The following is a 13,741-nucleotide window of genomic DNA, read 5'->3' on the forward strand; positions in this document are numbered from 1 at the left end:
CCTTCCTGTGTGGTCGTTGGCCCCTTATCTATAGTTTCCACAGCTTGCCTTTATTGAGGCGCGCGCTTGATTGCTAACCCCTTATTATTGGGATTTATCTTGTTTTGTTTTAAATGTTGCTGTTGAAGCCCCCCACATCCGCTTGGATTGGCCCGTACGATAGATTCTCCCAGTAATATCTGTATTTATGTTAAGTAACAGAATTTTGATGAATTACATTGTCATGACATCCTGCGTAGCTGGAATCTGTCCTATACCTCATGGGACGGTCAAATGTAACGGTTCCGTCTCCGCTTGGCTCACCCACTTCATGCAGGCTGCTTCTCGAATGCCCTTCTGTGTCAGTACTTTATCGATAAGTCATCGTCAAGTTTCTTGACTATAACCATAAATTAAATAACAATAGATATTTCCAAATTAATGACACAAACATGGTACACTACACAGCGCAAAACCATTTGCATTTGCCGTGCGACTAAATGCAATTGTGTCTTAAACTGCCGTTGTGGCGTCTGGAGGAGGGATCAGGGGGTGGAAGTTAAGTTCCACACACGTGCACAAAGTTAAGTTCCACACACGTGCACAGAACACAGACCGCAAACAGCTGCTCACGCACAGCTGCGCGTTCACCATTGATGTCTCCTTTTAAAAACTGGGAGCTTTGATAGAGAATGTGGCTAATATTAGAAAGACATAGAGGCGAGGCTTTTATGGAATTGGTTCTCTGTTCATAACTGGTCCATCCCCATCCCGTCCCTCCTCCACGATGGGTTATTGTCCCTACTTCAGCCTGTTGTGACATTGGGATAAAGTGTGTAGGTACCTCGTGTCTGCCAATGCCAGCGTAGAAGAGCAGGCCAAGCATATCCTCGAGAGTGGCTTTCTAACCGGAGTCCTTTCCACCAGCAGTGGCGAGTACAAGTAATTCCAGGGCTGCACCTGTAGCTTTGTTACCTATTCACTGGACACAATGCTCAATCAATCAATCAATTTACAGCTTAAACTGAGATTCTCATGAACTAATTGACTTCTAACTTCGCAATGGAAACCCCCAAGGTGTGCCTAACAAACTCTTCACCCCCCCCCCCACCCTGCTGCTTTGGTGTGCAGACGTGGTGAAGGTGCAGCACCCGATGGCAGCACCGTCGGGCTTGGGCCCCCACGGCCACCACCCGGGCGGCCCGACGCCGGCGTCACTGCTCACGTCCCAGCCTCGGCTGCTGCCGCAGCGACAGGGCTTCTCCTCCCACGGGCCGCCGCCGCCGCCGCCGCCGTCGGCGGCCTTCTCGGGGTCCCTGCCGCCCATGTACGCTCCGCAGCCCGTGCCGGTGCCCCTAGCCGGCGGGGCCCGTGGGGACCGGTGGCCCACGGCCGTGCCGCCACCGCCACGCGGCTGCGCGGGAAGCGACGACGATCAGAGCGACTACCTGTGCCTCACGGAGTTTGAGACGGCCAAGCGCAGGTGCGGCAGAGTCCATTTCTCTCGCCCTCTCTTCTTTGTTTTGCTCGTGTCTTTTACTGCATCCTGGGGTATAAGTGGTGATGAGAGTCACAACGATATATGTGTTTTTTTGTTGTTGTAATTTCCCCCCGATTTTATAAAGGTTGTCGTATCACCGTCATGTCATGAGACTAAGAATCCATCCGCGTCTCTTGGAGAGCGGTGCAAACCCTTTGTGTATTAGAGAACAGTTCACGGAAGTGGATATCACAGAGCTACCTCTGAGATCCCTTCTTCAAATGACCTCCGGTGCACACAGTAGAGGACAGTACTTTCCCACCCATGCAGAATATGAGAGTAAAGATGATATTATAACTCTCAGAGCTGGATTGTATACAAATTAAGAACATAACAAATGTGATGTGATGTTATTTTGTGCAGCCATTGGTGACTGTGCTGAGACCATAGAACTTTTGAAACTGGTTTAATCACAAGTAGCAGCCGCGATTCAAACTGAGGATCCCAGCAACCTCTCTAAATAAACCAACGACAGCGTTGAGTGCAGCGTAGCAAGGCAAGGAACGTTTCGTTGTCCAAGCTGAAGCTGACAGAGATCTAAAGCAATCTAACTCAATAACCGCAACTTGTTAAAAGATTTTAGTAGGGGCCTGAGGTGGCCGGGTGGCTCAGAGGGCTCATAATGTCCGTGTCAGATCAGAAACACTTACGGTTAAAATTAGGTTATTAACTGTGGTTGTTGGTCTATGGTCTCGGTCCAAACACCAAAAACCAAACAAAATCCTATTTTTGAATTGACGTTGTCGCTTAATTCGCCTTGGCCCATGTTGATGGCTGAATGGTGTCAGTGTATCGGACGCGCTGTGGAGCACTTGCATTGTGGTCATCATGCTACATCGTGAAACCAACAACTAGCAGTTTGATTCCTGGCCACAACTAAACATCAGTGGCGAGTGATATCTGAACTGATTCTGACCCTCCCATTCCCCCACTCGTACTAACCAGCGTGATGAATTATGGGACTCCATGATCAACACGCCGTGGGAAGGCATTCATCCAGGAGTGTATTGACAAAGGGCTTTAATGAATACTGGTATACATGAGGTTGTGGTTTCAATCCCGACCCTGACGCCTGCTGTATATTTGGAGTTTGCGTTTTTCTCTGTGTCATCATCATCATCATCACGGGAACTAGGAGATGTTAACTACCTCGTCTGGTATACAGGAGGTCGTGGTTTCGATCCTAACCCTGACACCTGCTGTATATTTGGAGTTTACGGTGTCTCTCTCCCCATGGTGGCGTGGTTTTATCTCTAGCTCCTCCAGATTTCCTCTCCACTTTCAAAAACATGTGTTGAGAGTATTTGGCTGCTATAAATTTGCACATGATGAGCCACTTCGTTGAGCTGTTATTTGTGGCCAGGTTGCTTCTGAAAGAGAGCTATATAGCTTAGTGGACCTTACTTGGTAAAATAAAACAGTTGTATTTTAGCTTTTATGTTATAGTGGATTATGGACAAAGAATTACAGAGAACGAAGGAGCCATAGTAGAGTATGGGCTGAAAAAATGTGAGCAGGAGTGACTCCAGAAATCCTGGAGGAATCCTATGAGCTATGAAGCTCTTTTTCACAGATGTCCAGGAGGTCGTTCCGTTAGCCTGTTTCGAAGGCTCTTTCCCCGAGTCGATGTGATCCACTGCTGGCTGAAGTCGTTTCACGACGAGATTTATTTTACCCCCACGACTCAGGTCATACACACATTATTATCAAGGTTCATCGCAAAGCAAAACCTTTGTTTATTTCATGTTCGTCACGCATCTGTGAAGTTGATATTTTCACCTGTTTTGCTTTGTTGTGGGCATTGCTTGCAGTTTGCTGCACAAGGTTATCTAAAAGTGTATCCAACACAAGTCGTACATTTCCAGATTTGTAAAAAAAACACGTGGCGGGGACTTTTCGGTGTCCCAAGTTGAAATGTGATGATGCTCTAAATAAATTTTAGCTCAATTACCACAGCTCACATCATTCGGGTTTAGCTCACCACATTTGTTTGATGAGCCGAATCTTTTTAATATTGCGACATGTTTTGATGACTTTTTAAATTAAGAAATTTGGAGTTACGAGCGTATTACTAATTCTTGACATTTTGGTTGAGACTGTTAAGACCATAACATGGCACTGGAATTAATTGCAATGTTTACATATTTTTACCAATATAATTGAGTAATTGAGTTATTCCTGAACCATATAATTTACGACCCAATTCTTTTAAATTATTCATTAGTGTGTCACTAATTGTAATGAGTTTAACGAATTGTAATAAGTGCACTGATTTGGGAAAGCCCCACCACTCTCTATCCTGCCTTTTCCCAGGCTTTGCTGCCTGTGATCTTGTGAGTGCTGAATTCGCTCATAAAACATTAATTCAAATTCTTACTACAGGAGAGTATTTTCCAAACTCTACTGCGTACATTTTCCTGAATTCACTAGGAACAAATAGGCATTATTTGGACAGGTAGCGATGCTTTGATGCATCGATTAAATACAAACGAGACGGTGAAAGTTGGAGAATTTTTTTTTTAATTTAAATTTATCAACTTTCTGGGGGTGGTGGTGTGATGGCGGTGAATTATCAGCTTAGCATTAACCGTATGCTAACACCCAAACATTAATCCTATCATTACAAGGCCTGACGATTGTGCCATTTGGTTTTAATTGTGTAACTTGGCTTAATTAATGTTCATGGCTGGTCGGTGGCTACAGTGGTGCTGACAAACACAAATATTGTCTGCAGTTCTTTTGTTCATTCAGTTTTCCAGCGTTTTGTTACTTTTTTGTTGAATCTGAAATGTGCCTCATCAATGCTTGAGGCCAAGGGCCTCATTGTACGATCGCTCGTTAGCGGAGAGAAACCTGCCTCGTTGCATCAGCATGCGCCGTGCAGTTTTGAAACCGGGATTTACGATAATCGTGCGATAAGGCAGCATAATGGAGAGCTGCGCTAATGACTTTAATTAGTACATTAACGCATCACCGCCATTCCGGCGGATTTACACAAATTAACTTATACACAAGAGCTGTATGCGCTGAGTTTATTTAAATGCATTTTCTTTGTTTTTTTCACATGTAAGTGTTGCATTTAATATATATTTTTTTCACGTACAATTATTTCATATGCACATATTTTAACAAGTTCTTCTAAGTGCACTCTGCTACATTTTACGTGTAATTATTTTGCATCTCATTCGATACATTATAACAACTGCTTGCAATGCAAATTATTTCAGGTCTTTGTTATAAATCATTAAACATTCATTGGACATCATAATTTAAAGGGGAATTTTCCCCACTTTCATTACCTGTTTTATTTTCTGCAGAGCGACTCTGAACGGAATGGCATTTACCATCCCCTTGTACGCGTCTTAAACTTTGGCTGGTCATGTCGAGCGATCGCTTTTCATTTGCTGTCAAACTGCATGTGTTTGTTGAGTAAGTCTTTGCCCGTATAACCCCCTCGAAATGAATCAGCATCGCACGTGCCAATCCGGATGGGGCGTCAGATAGTGAGGAGGAAGAGGAGGAAGACGATTACCTTCTGCTGGAAGATTTTGTAACCAAAACCCCCGAGGGCCAAGCAGAGTGAGTTGCGAGGTCGCCGGTGGCTTGTGGCTCGCTTCCGTGTCTCCGTCCAACTGCTGCTCGCTCGCTTCACAATCCGTGGGCTTTCATAAAACTCGACGATTTACCAGGGCCCTCCGGAAAACCTGGGTTACTAACTGGCTGCAGTTTGTGGCGGGGGAGCGTGTTGCCCTACTTGCGCTGTGCACTCAGGAAATTGTTGAATTTTAAGGATTCCATAATTGGTTCCCGAAGGTCTGTTGCGTTTTTTGGGTTGTGCCGCATGTTTTTTTGCCACCGTTGGCACTCCATGTGCTGGGAGCTTCTTCAGGAATTGAGATGCTCCCAGCACCTGAAGTGAAGCGTTGGGCATCGTGCCCAAACAATACGTGGCACGACCCAAAAACGCATCGGGAAAAAAGCTATAAAGACAGCACGACCACGAAAACCCACTTGGCATGTCATGTTATTTGATTTTGGAGTGAGCGCTCCGAATTTACAAGCTGCTATTTGTTGTTGTGTGTGCAGCCTTGCCCCCCGTGTCTCAGTGCAAACGCTTCCCGGCCGCTTGACGGGGAAACACGCTACCAGCCTCAAATGCAGACTTTGTTTTTTTATATCTCGGTGGCCTTCAAGCGCGTGTTTGTCCCTCGCCCACTGCCTGCTGATGGTGTTGCGCTGTTGTCTCAGCGGTGGTGTCCAGCTAAGCCGATCTGACTCGTTGGTGTCACTGGCTCCAGCTTCATCGTTATTTGCAGTCTTTTCTGACAAATCTTTGTTCTCCGTTTGGTCTCTTTTAATTCCTGGTTGTTGCTGCTGTCGCTGCTCTCATTGAATAACTGTGTGGTTGGTCCTTTACGTGGAGTTATGAAATTATTTGTAAAATGGTGTCGCTAAAAGCCCAGCCCCCTCCAATGAGTAAAAAAAAAACCTATTGTGACCTTTTGATTTAAAGCTTTCGTGACTGCAGTAATTCATATTCTTAGCTCTTTCGGTAAAGTCACGTTGAAGGGAAACAATAAAACAATAAAATATATATAAAAAAAAATTCTCACGACGTTTCGACCATAACACAAACGGTCATCATCACACATCATCACACCTGACACATCATCACACCTGATGATGACCGTTTGTGTTATGGTCGAAACGTCGTGAGAATTTTTGTTTTATATATATTTTATTGTTTTATTGTTTCCCTTCAACGTGACTTTACCGAAAGAGCTAAGCATATATATTGTGACCTTGTTTTAAAAAAACACAAGTGTTTAAATAATTCATTATATTCCATTTCAAATCTATTTCCTAAAATTGCATCTAACATTGAAATGTTTAATTAGAATGGTGTGTTTGGAGTAGTAACGTGTGTCCATCACTAAGTAATTATAATTAGACATCTGTTTGAACTGTGGTCGAATGCTGGGATAACAAGTTTATGGCAAAATAATTAATAGCTTGAGTGACCTTCGAAACAACCACAGCCGAGATTTTGTCGACCACCTGGGACTCTCAAATCCAGATACAATGTCTGCCTCCAATGCCTTGGTGGACTTGCGGAGGGTTAGACGGATGACAAAAGTACGAGAATACTTTCACGCTGTCCAGCGTGTGTTATCGACCTCGCTCAAAACGCAGTCTAATTTCTAGTTCTTTAATGATTTTTATTCTTACATTCATGGACACTGTAAATTTAAAGTGCACTACGACCTGTTCTTGTTGCGGTAAACTTCTTCGAGTCTTATTTTTTTCTCCCCCCACAGACTATGAACACGAGTATAGACTCGGGGGATGGCTGGGAATTTTAACGAGCAAAGGCGAGGGAACTAAACTGTTCTCATTATCGCGTGGTCCTGCAAACCTTAGGGGGGTGGGGGGGGGGAAGCTCAATGTACAATTGTCACCCACGTTTAAAGTTGTACACTTCACTGGAGGTGATCAATACGCACATTTGCTCACTGCGCCCTACCAGCTGAGCCACCTGGGTAGGTGGTGAATTTATTCCATGGACTACTGCATTCCACTCGTGGGGTCATAATGTGAAATGAGCACTCCCCTTCGTTAATAGGCTGATGGTGTGTTCACTAACTCGTGAATTAAAAAATAAAACAAATAATTACCACAATTTTATAGATGTAAAAACAAACAATACACGGCAGGTTCAGTTTATTCACCGGGCATGCGAAAGAGCCAAACAGTCGTAACCACCCTGAGGTTATCAGGCAGGGGAATTTCTCTGATGGAAACAGTTTAACTCTGTCGAGGCACTGGTGACCGTCATGGACAAAGTTCCATATCGTACGATCAGTTGGGGAGAAATGGAGTGCAATTGTGGGAGAAAAACGTTGCTGTTTCTCTCCACCATCAAACAAACGAGGGCTCGAGCCAAGATCAGATTTTGCCTTTCAACCGTTTCCAGAACGCTTTCTGGAAAAAAATGAAAACAAACGCCTGAGAGTTTTGTGGCTCACAGTGCAGTCTGTGTGTGGGTCCCTTCCCGTGTGTGCCCCCTGCCCTCCCCCGCCCCCCGCCCTCCCCCATACTTTTGCACGCCAAAGCCGCGCGTGCTCGGAGCAGCAGTGGAAGGGCTGCTCGGAGACCGACTGCAATGACAACGTGGCGTCCCACCACTCGGCCGCCTCCTTCTCCTCCAACGGCGTGGGGCCTCCGTCGCGCTTCCACACCCCCCCGCCGCGCCCGCCCAAGTCCACGTCCTCCTCGTCCTCCTCGTCGGGCTACTCGTCCGACCCGCGGGGCTACAGGGTGGCGTCGGACGGAGACGCCTTCCCGTCGGTGGCCCCGGCGCTGCCGATGGGCACCGCAACTCAGAGGAGCCACACCATCTCCGTGATGGAGAACATGCGCGCGCACCGTGCCGGTGGCAACCGCGGTGAGACTCGAAGCCTTGTTCGCAATCATAATCATGATAGGCGAGGAGATTTGGTATTCGCGCCGCTCTTAGAGCACAGGGCACTCACAAACGCCCTCTATTTCACAGACGTGTAAAATTTGGCAGTAGGGGTGCGATGTTGCGATGTGGTTTTACCCAATTGTGTAATTAGCAAAATTGCCAAATTTATACCATGACGACGGCATGTATGGCCTACTTTTTTTTTTAAAAATAATGTCACGGTATTCTTAATGCCCGCTATGAAGCAGACGGCGCGTAGTATTCATGGTTACTGAATATATCTGCAATTAAAAGGAAGTACAGTGAAACCTTGGATTGCGAGTAACTTGGTCTGCGAGTGTTTTGCAAGACGAGCGAAACATTTAAATAAATATTAATTTGATAAACAAGCGAGGGTCTTGCAATACGAGTAGTACGTATAGACGCTTTGTCTGCCGAGTGTCACGTGATCACAACTGATATACGAGTGCTTTGATATGCGAGTGCTTTGGATTACAAACACGTTAATGGAACGAATTATGCTCGCAATCCAAGGTTTTACTGTACCAACCTTTATTATGAAGTACCAATTTGTTGGATGTCAAAAGTGTTCACTCCATGGAGACTGGCCCCTGCCATGGGAACGTGGAATAATTTTCAAGGGTGCCAGTGGAGATGAACACTGCTCAATTTCCTATTTCACTAGGAAGCAAGTTTGAATTGATGAGCATGGGGAGCACTTAATTCAACAGCGATAAGCCAAAGTGAAGTAAATTATGATTATTATCGTCGTAGTCGTCATCATGAAATAACACTTGTCAATGAATTGTGTTTCAGATCTGTTGCCCAGAGACGTCACCACATTTGCCGACCCAGCTGAGGTCAGTGATGAAACAGCGGCACAAGCACACTTCGTTTACATGCAGCTCTCGGACACCGGAGTATCCAGCAGCCAGAGAGAACGGCGACATTCACATAACCACCACCACCCCCCCAACCCCCCTCCCTCGCAGGGTAAATATCCGGCAGACGACGACTCGGACGCGGAGGACAACTACGTGGCGATGAGCGGGAGCTCGCCCACTCCTCCCCGCACCGCCCGCGACAACGGGGTTGCCCCCTCGCCCCTGCTCGCCGCTCCGCTGCTCGACTCACCGCACGACAACTACATTCCCATGAGCCCCGGGCTGGGGGAGGTGAGCGCGTCGCTGGGCGCGAAGATCCCTCCGCCGGTCCACACGGGCTTTCGCTCCGCGACGCCGTCCTCGTCCTCGTCCTCGTCCTCGTCCTCGTCCGCCGGCTCTTCGGCCTCGCTCCCTCCGGGCCTCTCCTCCACGCTCCCTCGCCGGGTGCCGCCCCCGCCGACGGCGCTGCCCCAGCGTCCCGCTTCCACGATCCCGAACCAACGCACGGCGACCACTCCGGCTCACGTGCAGCAGCAGCAGCAGCAGTCGCCGCTGGGCAGGAATTCCCCGTCGCTGAAGCACCATCCCCGGACCGCGCCGACGATGACGCCGCCCCTGCAGCTGCGGCCCCTGCCCAGCATCGTCCCCAGTCCCCAGCAGCAGAGGGCGTCCAGCTCGTCGAGCCCCGTGCTCTCCATGCAGCGCCCGCCCGTCAACCGCGAGCTCAAGCCCGACAGGAAAGGTGACTTTGCTTGGACGACCCCCGGAGACGCTGATAGAAGCCGCCGCTTGGTTTGCGCGGCGAAACGTGGCGTTTCGGTTACGTAGATTATTTTGCTGCTATCAATTTCCACAAGATGAGCCACTTTGTTGAGCTGTCATTTGTGGCCCGGTCGCTTCTGAAAAAGAAGCTAATAGCTCAGTGGGCTGTACCTGGAAATATAAACATAGTTTCGTTTTATTTGCTTATTTTTCCCATACTTTGCACTCCTATCATGTTTTGTAGTGTTTGTTGTTGTAACGTTCTGGCCGGTTCCTACTGGACGTTGTGAAAAAGAGCTTCATAGCTTATCGAATTCCTTCAGTATAAATACACATTCCGACCCTGGTTACATTTGTAACGTTGGTGATGCGTATGGCTTAACCTGCTGTACCACACTGCGTGGAGCTGATGTTGGCACTTTGTTCAGTCAATTATTTGGAACTCTAGCTACGGTGGTGATACCATGGTTGGATAATTAATCAAATTATTTTTGAAAATAATTTTATACTCGTAAATGCTCTGGGTATTTTCATTCTTAAAAGTTGAGAAAAGTTATTTCTTACATTTTCTGTATCTTTTCTAGTTACTTATTTAATCAGCATGGCCAATCTTTTATGAACACGTTTCATTTATCATGTTGCACCCACACAGACTTGAACAAAAAGAGCTGTTCACGAGACTCTACAGTGATTGTATTTTATATATATATTCACACGCATCAATTTCAGATATCTCATGCGTGCATCAGACTGACCTTCGGCATGAAATATTCAATGCATTGTAACTTTAATTCATCAACATCTCTTGGGATGAAACAGAAGTTATAACGCTCGTCACAGTGCCCTGTGTCTTCTATGTTGCAGTCAAGCCTCCGCCTGTGGATCTGCCAGATCTGTGCATGGTGGCTCCAATTCACTCCCCGGAATCCAAGAGCTTCTCTCGGCCAGAGTACGTTTAACGACGCTCATGCCAATCGGCACTGCAGCGCATTCTTACGATAACAATGATGATTACGGTAGTACATTTAGTCTTCATTCTTATATTCTTATAGTCTATGGCTATCAATAAGATGCTATTTTACACACGGGTATTGTCAACCAGTAGGGGGTGATGTTATGTTATTTTTTCCAATTGTGCAATGAGGTCATTTGTGGGTAATTATTAAATTTGCCAAATTTTGACCGTGACGCAAGCACACATAACTTAGTATTTTCGAATTATGTCATGGGATCATTGACGTCGACTCTGAAGGCAGATCATTGTTTTTGTGGTTAATATTCCTGCAATGTGCTCAAATCATGAACCTCCACAACAAAAGCAAAACGCTCTACTGCTCGGCCATAGTACGTGCGCGTGTGTGTGTCTGCTCGGAGCGTTCTGGAGATGACGCATTTCCTGGAAGCTCCTGCATGAATGTGCGTGCGTGACGTGACGTGTGCTTGCGTGTTCGCGTGTTTAACGCATGTCTGTGCGTGTTTAACGCATGTCTGTGCGTGTTTAACGCATGTCTGTGCGTGTTTAACGCATGTCTGTGCGTGTTTAACGCATGTCTGTGCGTGTTTAACGCGTGTCTGTGCGTGTTTAACGCGTGTCTGTGCGTGTGTGTGTGTGGGGAGCAGTGGCATAGCGGTTAGCGCTACGCTGCGCTACGAACCTGGTGACCCGAGTTTGATTCTCGCTCATGGCCAACACCAGTGGCGATTATCTGAACCGGTCCTGGGCCTCCCTTAGGTCGACTCAGCCTAAAATGAGTACCTGGTGCGGTGTGTGAACATCGCCACGTGGGGAGACAAAGGCGGCCGCGCGTGGTGTTGGCCACCCACCCCCTCGTGTGACGCGCCAGCCTTAATAATAGGTGCTCGTTAACAGCACTTGCTCCAACAGTCTGTTCAAGGCTATAGGGGGGGGGGATCTTCATGTTTGTTTGTGTGTTGCGGTGCACGCGCGTTTTTTTCGAGCAGCACGTTCCGCTTCTCCTCGAGCCCGCGGCCGCGACCGCCCTCCACCCACAGCACCACGTCAAGCTCGGACTCGCAGGACAGCGAGGAGAACTACGTGCCCATGCGACCAAACCAGCCGTCGGATAACATGCCCAGCGCGGTAATGCCCAGCGCTCGCGCGCTTAGCACACTGACAAAGACCAAGATCTCCCAGTTATTGCCTTCACAGACTGTTGGGGCAAAGTGCTGCTAGCGAGCACCTATAAAGGCCGGAACGGCACACGAGTGGGTGGGTGACCAGCACCACGCCGTTGTCTCCCCATTGGTGATGTTGACACACTGCACCAGGTACTCATTTGAGGCTGAGTCGACCTAGGGGAGCCCCAGGACCGGTTAAGATAATCGTCACCGGTATTGGCCACGAGCGGGAATCTAACTCGGGTCACTGGATTCGTAGCGAAGCTTAGCGCTAACCGCACACTTTACACACGCACATCACCCACGCACTCCGATGCTGTATCATCATCAGCTAAGATCTATCCACTGCTGAATGAAGGCCTCTCTACAATCTGTTGCCATCTCTGACGGTGTTACGATGCAACAATCCACCTGGCACCTGGACACGAGCGAATTTAATCACTCCTTCTTCCACGTGGATGTCATGTCAAGCACATTCCCTCCTTTGGCTGCCATTCTGTAATTTGTTTTGGCCACCGACCATTGTCCCATCTAGTGGCGTGTTCCTACACAAGGCCACTTACTTCCTTGATTATACGCTCCTCTTTTTGTCTCTCTTGCATTCCTGTTGCTCATGTCCATAAATACACAAACTGTAAAAAATGTTTGTGAGGTTATTGTTTGTGCATCGTGCGAAAAGAGAAGAGCATGCAAACATATACCCTTCATAAGACACTCGCCTACAATGGAAGGAGGCAAATGTAGGAGGGAGAACAGCAAGTAGGTTTCTTCACTGCTATTATTGTTATTGTCCACTTTTATTGAGGATTTATCAAGGAACGTTGGTTTTCTCCAGCATGTGAAAATACTAAAGCATGGTATACTGAATAAATAGTATTATCCTAATAATCCTGCCATTATTTAAAATACAATAATTTCAGACGAGTGGCATTTTTACAATTTGGGGAGGGGGGGGGGATATTTAGCAAAATTCCGTGAGAGAACGTGCAAAATGTCACCTGCTGACAGTTGAAAATCGCTGTCCTGCAAAGAACCCACTGAGAGACCCTCACTGAGGCTTAATGAGTGCGTAATATTAAGCGCCCACTTTGGTTCCTACAGTACGACCAAAACCTTGCAGTTCGTTGCATTGAAGTCCCCCGTCGTGATGCTGCTATGTTGCTTCGCTGAAGGCCGAGCACTGGGGAATTTTGGCACGGCATAATGTTTGCAATCATCGATGGCTCACGTGCGGTGTAACATTTCGTTCAAAGAAAATTGGGGGATTTTTTTGTTTTTAAAGGGCAGTGCGTCCGTGGAGACGGTTAAGTGGTGAGAGTGTGTCCAATTGTAATCTCTCAGGATCGATTTGTTTGCTGTAAAAGTGAAAAACACTGCCGCCACTGCTGCTTTGCGTTGATGCTCCAATTTGCCAGCAAAGCACACAATGCAGTGTTGATTTAGTCTGACATGCGTGTGTCTTTGTATTTGATTGTGGTGTGGACAGGGTTCCAAGGCTGCAGTGGTGTGTGTTCCTCCAACTGATGGAATTGCTCCCTGTTCCGGAATTAAGAAGGTGGAATACCTAGCCTTGGACCTACAGCGGAGCACGTCACCTAATCCTCCACGCAAGGTAGGGGGATGGCGGAGTGGTTAGCAAAATTGCGGTACAACGAGTTTGAAACTTGGATATGAGTGATATGTTAATTGGTCCTGGCTCCCCCCACTCACTAGTTTGCATTGATGAGCATGGTGAAGTGTGGTCAAAAAAATCCCCCACAAATGGCATGGAGAGGCCTTCATCTACTAGTGTATTGGATGTACATATTTTGAACTTCTTTCGCACCATACGTAGCCAGCCGTGCTCATCGGAGGTGCGGGGGAAAGACAAATAATTACACACAAAAAGCAGTTCTAAAGAAATAAGTTTTAAATCTATATATAAAGGTGCATAGCTCCAGTTGCTTCCTAATATCGGAATAGGGTTTCAGA

The 13,741-nt window shown here is 47.0% G+C and overlaps 1 protein-coding gene across 3 annotated transcripts in view; it reads left to right on the forward strand.

The window, feature by feature from the left end:
- GAB1 (GRB2 associated binding protein 1) overlaps positions 1–13,741 on the forward strand; it is a 106,388-nt gene that overhangs the window by 87,195 nt on the left and 5,452 nt on the right. For 2 of the 3 annotated variants that reach the window (XM_032955250.2, XM_032955252.2), the window contains exons 4-11: positions 1,111–1,462; positions 4,988–5,098; positions 7,633–7,964; positions 8,802–8,845; positions 8,978–9,611; positions 10,496–10,580; positions 11,594–11,732; positions 13,257–13,382. In XM_032955250.2, coding sequence (XP_032811141.1) covers positions 1,111–1,462; positions 4,988–5,098; positions 7,633–7,964; positions 8,802–8,845; positions 8,978–9,611; positions 10,496–10,580; positions 11,594–11,732; positions 13,257–13,382 — 1,823 coding nt within the window. The remainder of the gene's footprint in view (positions 1–1,110; positions 1,463–4,987; positions 5,099–7,632; positions 7,965–8,801; positions 8,846–8,977; positions 9,612–10,495; positions 10,581–11,593; positions 11,733–13,256; positions 13,383–13,741) is intronic. The other variant, XM_032955251.2, reaches the window with a different exon arrangement.

This window comes from Petromyzon marinus, chromosome 16 (genome assembly GCF_048934315.1).
Source record: "Petromyzon marinus isolate PM22_M1 ecotype Great Lakes invasive population chromosome 16, UKy_Petmar_22M1.pri1.0, whole genome shotgun sequence".
Taxonomy (NCBI): domain Eukaryota; kingdom Metazoa; phylum Chordata; class Hyperoartia; order Petromyzontiformes; family Petromyzontidae; genus Petromyzon; species Petromyzon marinus.